The sequence below is a fragment of the Phyllostomus hastatus genome, unplaced genomic scaffold, assembly GCF_019186645.2.
Source record: "Phyllostomus hastatus isolate PE091 unplaced genomic scaffold, TTU_PhHast_1.1 phas_scaffold_216, whole genome shotgun sequence".
In the NCBI taxonomy this organism is placed as follows: domain Eukaryota; kingdom Metazoa; phylum Chordata; class Mammalia; order Chiroptera; family Phyllostomidae; genus Phyllostomus; species Phyllostomus hastatus.
Genome location: NW_025334018.1, coordinates 6,304,324 through 6,310,516, shown reverse-complemented (window position 1 = coordinate 6,310,516; position 6,193 = coordinate 6,304,324). Strand labels below are relative to the sequence as shown.

Genomic DNA, 6,193 nt, shown 5'->3' with positions numbered 1-6,193 from the left:
CCCCTCCACCAAGTTTCTGAGTTTGAATAATTTTGGCATTTCTCCCTTTCTCTCCCATTTATAGGGGTGGTAGTATTTGAAGTTACTACCTCCACGAACACTTATTGACCCTTACTTGTCTTTTCAGTTCTCCAATACCAAGTTAGCAATTCTTTAAATACTATTCTGTCTGTTAAAGCAAATAACATAATTTTCATTTCTTGACCTTTCATGACAGAGAGACTGTTTTCAGCTCTAAGGACAACTGGGAGTTAAAAGAATTGTGTTCATGAGGACTCTGGGAGTCTTGAAAGCAAGCAATGCTGGTTCAGGGCTCACATGACAAGAGACAGAGCTGAGCCCAGAAGAAATGTTCACCTTTCCCAGATCACTTACAAGTAAGAGACAGCAGTCTGTAACAAGATAGGGAGCAGATTGCTTTATTGTTTCACTTCAGGAAGAGGCCAGCCAAGGAAATCTGGGGAATGACGTAAGAATTGCTATCTTGGGTTCTCAGACCAAGGTGTAGAGATGAGATCAGAGGTCTGAAGATGAGTTTTCAGGGGAGCACACAGATTTATGGATTCCAGATCAGAAGAACCTTCCAAAACAGAATTTGAAGTCTTCACTAAAATGTCTCAGCAACACAGGTAGGCCCAAGGAAGATGATCTTGACTCTTTAGTGCCTCTGATTCTGCTCTTCTTGGCTCAGGGTCCACTTCAGCAGCAGCAGCCTCCAGAGGACTGACCACTGTCTCCTCCACAGCAGCTGGAGCCACCTCCACAGCAGCTGGAGCCACCTCCACAGCAGCTGGAGCCCCCAGAGGGCTGGCTGCAGCAGTCAGACCTCCTGTGTCTGAGGCGATGGGACCTGCGGGGCCTGTGGTGGCTCAGGCAGCAGCCACCCCCCCCAGAGCTGTGGCCACAGCAGCCACCACCTCCAGAGCTGCAGCAGCTCCCACACCCAGAGCTGACACTGCAGCAGGAAGAGACTGGAGGGCACTTGGGGGGGGGGACACTTTGGGGGGCATTTTGGGGGTGGGGGCACTTGGGAGGGCACTTGGGGGTGCACTTGGGAGGGGGCTGGCACTGCTGCTGGTTCTGCTGGCAGGACATCTTGGCGGGAACTTCAGGAGCTGAGGGAGAGTCAGACAGCAGGTCAGAAGTCAACCCTGTGTTTTCTTGTTCTTTCAGCATCATTTCTAGCCCCTTTATTTTGAAAGTCATGAAGTCAGATGTAGGAAAAACATCTCTGACTTTATCAGTCTTACTAGTTTACTATGTGTCTCAAACCTCATTTGGAAGGTTGTCAGACAATATCAACTTCAAATATGTAAGGGAAGTTGATTCCCATTGACATTTCCTAAGTGTCAAATTGAAGACCAGACAATAAATTTGCTCCAGGTCAGCATTCATTCTATCATGTCACCAAGAATCTTGTAAATGTCAAATGTAGGATAATTTTAGAGCTGAAGCCTCTTTTAGTATAAAACAAATTCATTCTCTCTGGAAGGACTTCTGATATGGCTTTGTTTTGCAGAATATAAAAATTGTGACTGAAAAATACCTTAGAGTCAACTTGTCCCAATCAACTCAATTTATAAATGAAACTAAAACCAAAACAGGTGAATTCACTGGCCCAATGCTATTTCCTAGCACATCACAGTTCAGTTGCCAGTTTCCCTGACTCTCAACCCAACACTCTGTCCTTTACAGTCCTCCTCCCCAGGCCTGCTCTCCCAGCATGTTACAGGGCTTCTCAACTCCAGTGTGCCCCCATCCCTCACTATGCATCCTCTAGGAGCCTAGACAGATCCATAAGTATCTCTGGTTCTCTCCATTAAGTACCAATGTCCTCAGCATTTTGTTTATATAACTGGGTACGGCTGCACTTCAAAATTATATTTCTACTCTATAACCCACTCCTGCATAATCTAGTGGTCAATAATTTAATTCCCTAAAGCCAGAAAAACACACCCAGCAACTGAAAATGCTTTGGTTTCTCTAAATTTCTAGCAGCAGCTGCCACACAAATCTCATTACTTGTGGTATCTCTCTCCCATCATGCCCTTGCCCTTCTCCTTCAGATTTTCTTGCCCTTGTCCTTGCCAACCACAACTCCAGCCCCCAAAGCTCTGCCCATGCTGCCCTCCTGCTCTGGTCTGAATGCCCCTCTGTGGAAGGCCCCGGTCTGCTCCCAGGGGACACTTACCAGGTGCACAAGCAACACAGGGTCTGTCACCACCTCAGGACGGAGTGGATGGAGGTGCTCTGGCCCCAAGGCCTTTTTATCCTGGCCTTGGTCCCTGTCCCATCAGGTGAGACAGGGCCTGGGCATGAGAGCACTGCCTCCTGCCACCCACATGGTCCTGTGACAGGTGATGACTGGTAGCTACTCACTGCTTCCCACCATGGGGCTCAAGGCAGCTGCTCCTGGCTAAAAAAATTGCCCACTTGAAACAGAGGACTGTGGTGGCTGGAAAAGGATATCATTGTTCCTCTGTTGCCTTATTTGCCATGAAAGAAGGCTCTTTAATCATACTCATGGACCCTGGTCACACAACTTTTTCTTTCCTGCCACCTTAGGTATTAATTTTTCATCTGGACCTTTGAATCATTGTGGCTTGGTGTGAAAATTTACATGCCTAAAATGTGTGTGTGTGTACGTGTAGCATAGTGGTTGAAAAAAAAAAGCCTTGGAGATCTCAGCAAAGTATTCAAATTCGAAACTCAGCAAATCTGATCTTTTAAATTCTGATGGTGGATATGTCTTCTTTGCAGGATCTACAAATTAAGATGATAAAGAGGAAGTAAGCAAGCTGATATACAGCACTAGGTGACATTAGAGAGATAGACAGGTAAACATAAGGAGAAATAGGTACAAACGTGGATTTTTAATGGACAATGAGATTTTTTTAAGCTGCAGATACCTTTTAAAGTAGGTGGATCTTGTTCAAACTAAATGCCACTTTTCCCTCCTATATACATCAATGAGGTTGGCTTTATGAAGAAAGATTCAGAATGAACACAGGAAAAGAGGACTAAGGATAGGCATATTGTCCTAAAGTATAACCTGAAAATAATTTATAGTCTTCTGGAACAAATCTGAAGGAGTAAGGTAAAATAAAAATGGGAATGGTTAAGAGAAGGGAACAGCCAGAGAGATGGCCTTAAAGAGTGGCTTCAAGTGCTGTCACCAGTATACCTAAGAACAAACATATTGAAATCGGGCTGGTGTGGCTCAGTTGGTTGCAGCGTCATCGTGTGACAGAAAGGTTGTTGGTTTGATTCCCAATCATGGGCACATGCCTGGGCTGTGGGTTCCATTCCCGGGAGGGTACATGCCTAGTTTGAGGGTTTGATCCCAGCTCTGATATGTAGATTCCGTGACCAGAAACATATGGGAGGAAATCAACTGATGCTTCTCTCTTGCACTGATATTCCTCTCTCTCCTCTCTCACTGCAAGCAGTGAAAAAAGTGTCCTCAGGTGAGGATTAAAAAAAAATTTAAAGAACAGACATATTGAATATTCAAATTTAAATTTTTTTCATTGCTGCAATATAAATTACTCATGTTTCCCATGTTCAAAAATAACCAAATGGAAATTCTAAAAGTAAAAAATAAAAAACATATTATCTGAGAAAATACATATGTTCAAAATTAAATATGTCACTAAATTTATTGGATCATCTTAGCCATCTTAGTAAACTATGGAAGAACAGATTTGTGAACTAGAAATTAAAGAAATTATTCAAAATAAATCAAAGAGAGGGAGAAAATATTGAAGAAAATAAATAGATAATTGATAATTTGTTGAATAATAGCCAATAGTCTAAGTTCCCTTATTTGGACTCCCAGAAGGAGGGAATGAATAAAATAGGAGAGAAAATGTATTTTAAAATATTGGTCATTTTTTCCCCAAAACTACAACAAATAAAACCAAAAAGTTAATAAATCCCAAACAGGATAAAAGAAAAGAAAGCCAATTAATGGTACAACATATCCAGAGGGAGGGTACAAATTAGTCTTGGAAAATAAAGGAAAGAGATGGAAATTCTGAGGAAGGGTGTCTGGGAAACATTGGTTAAAGAGGTCTGCTAGGATATAGGCTCCAAGGAAATACCATATGAGCTCACCTACAAGAGGAATCTCATGAACAAAATAAACTAATGAACAAAATAGAACCCCAGGCATGGAAACATGGAACAGACTGACAGTGACCAGGGGGAGGGGGTAATGGTGGAAAGAAGGGAAGGAAGGGACTAGACAAAAAACATGTATGACTGACCCACAAACATGGACAACATCATGGGAATTATCTGTGGGAGTGGGAAGTGGGATGGGCGGGGGAGGGCAAAGGGGGAAAAATGGGGACCACTGTAATAGAATAACAATAAAAATGATTTTTTAAAAAAAGGTGATGAGACTGATCTCTGGAGTCAGTAGGTGGAGGAAGGAGAACATCAGTGGAGAAGAAGCAGTGTGGGAATCTGTACCAGGTGGGAAGGTGCAAGTGGTCTTTTGTGAGCCGTGACTGGCCCGCCCAACTGGAAGGGAAGGCATGTGTGACGGAGTGGGGAGAGAGAGTGAGACTCAGGATCCGAATGAGAACAAGACGAGGGCCAGATTGTGGGGAAACTATTGCCAGGGCCTGTCTCTGGGTTTTATTGAATGTTCACCACCAGAAATCCACTGAAGGCTTTAGTTTAATTTTATTATTGTTACTTGTATGTTTGTCATTTTAGCAGGGTCAGGATAATTACATTAGTGTTGGATCCTAATATGGAAGGGGACTGTGTGGGAGACCTTGGAACAGAGGACAACAGCAGTAGGAAAAGGGATGAGACAATATTATCAAGGCTAATTCCCCAAATATCACTGCCAACCCACAATCCCTTTTCACAATCTCCAAATCCAAAGACCCTCTGAAAACTGAGTTTCTTGTTCAGTTGTGGACAACACTCATTTGGTAGCAAAAAAACTGACCTGAGCTGACCGTGAGGTCTCTTTACCATACTGTGGATATGCCTATGTTCTGTTGCAGACATAGTAATGGCTTCCCCAAGGGGCAGGATTCCCAAGCCATGGGGTGTGGGGAATCTGGGCTGCACCCAGATGTGGTAGACACCGTGGTTTGAATTCCTCAGTGTTGAGGCTGGACATGGCCTAATCTGAAGTACACCTGTAGCATTGCTAATAAATTCTAGTCATTGTACTGCCTTCCTTTTAAAAAAAAGTTCTAAATTTCACCTGGCACTGAGGTTTTCAGATACGGGATTTAGTCTCTGGTTTATTTATATTCTTGGGTCACTAGTGGAACACAGAAATGTAACATTTTTCAGTAATATTACCTCAGCTCTAACAATCACTGCTTTGTCTAAGAGAGCCTTGCTGCACCAGTCGGTCTCCCCAAATTCAGAGTTGAGCAAGTCTCATGTCCACCCCATTTTTAACTGACACCTCAAGATTTTCCCAACTTGGTCACACCATCCACCTTAATTCATAATACATTCTTATGTGCTGTGTTTTCTTTACTTACCTTGATTATTCTATTATATTCAGTGAAGGGCCCAGGAGGACAGAAGCGTGAGCATGCTTATTGAACACCCTCCTAGGGTCCTTGTGCATTTTTCTCTCTCCTGTTGGGCCCAAGACAGGTTGCCTCCAAATTTCCCACAATGGCATATCAGTTACTTTGAACTAAACTAACTGACCAGTAGCCAGTGCCAGAAGGGTGTCTTGACCCACCCTTGTCTCCTCGAATGCAGCAAATAAATCTCTCATGTGAAAGGTGACCTGCCAGCACCTGGGACGCCCCCTTATTGCTGGAGATAAACAACTAACAGCCAGAGTCTGTGTAATCCAATCTTACTGCCTCTTTTCTAATTTCTACTTTGTTTCCATTCCTTGAAACTAATTATTAACAAATATCCAAACCTTGCTTAGATTCCTTTCTAAGGAGCACTAACTTTCTTTGTCTTGTCAATTTCTCACAACATTATTGTCTCTTTGTCTAAAACATATAAGAAGGTGCCTGGTTCAATCATTTCTTTGAGCCTCATTTCATATGACGTTTCTTTCATGCACACATATTAAATTGATTTTTCTCCTGTTAATGCAGTCTTGTGTCATTTCTGTTATTAGTCTAGTCATAAGAACTAAAGAAAGGTAGAGGAAGGAATTCTACCCCTCCCCAACACTGCTTTTACCTGT

At 42.9% G+C, this 6,193-nt stretch overlaps 1 protein-coding gene across 1 annotated transcript; it reads right to left on the bottom strand.

Annotated features, from left to right (window-relative positions):
• Positions 1 to 699: 699 nt before the first annotated feature.
• Positions 700 to 1,179, bottom strand: LOC123804595 (late cornified envelope protein 1A-like). Its single transcript, XM_045816956.1, has one exon. It carries the CDS (start codon positions 1,177 to 1,179, stop codon positions 700 to 702), a length of 480 nt encoding a protein of 159 aa, XP_045672912.1.
• Between the last annotated feature and the right edge of the window lie 5,014 nt (positions 1,180 to 6,193).

Bases quoted from the DNA above. Each gene is read 5' to 3' on its own strand.
- LOC123804595 (XM_045816956.1), bottom strand. From the start codon at position 1,179: ATGATGCTGAAAGAACAAGAAAACACAGGGTTGACTTCTGACCTGCTG.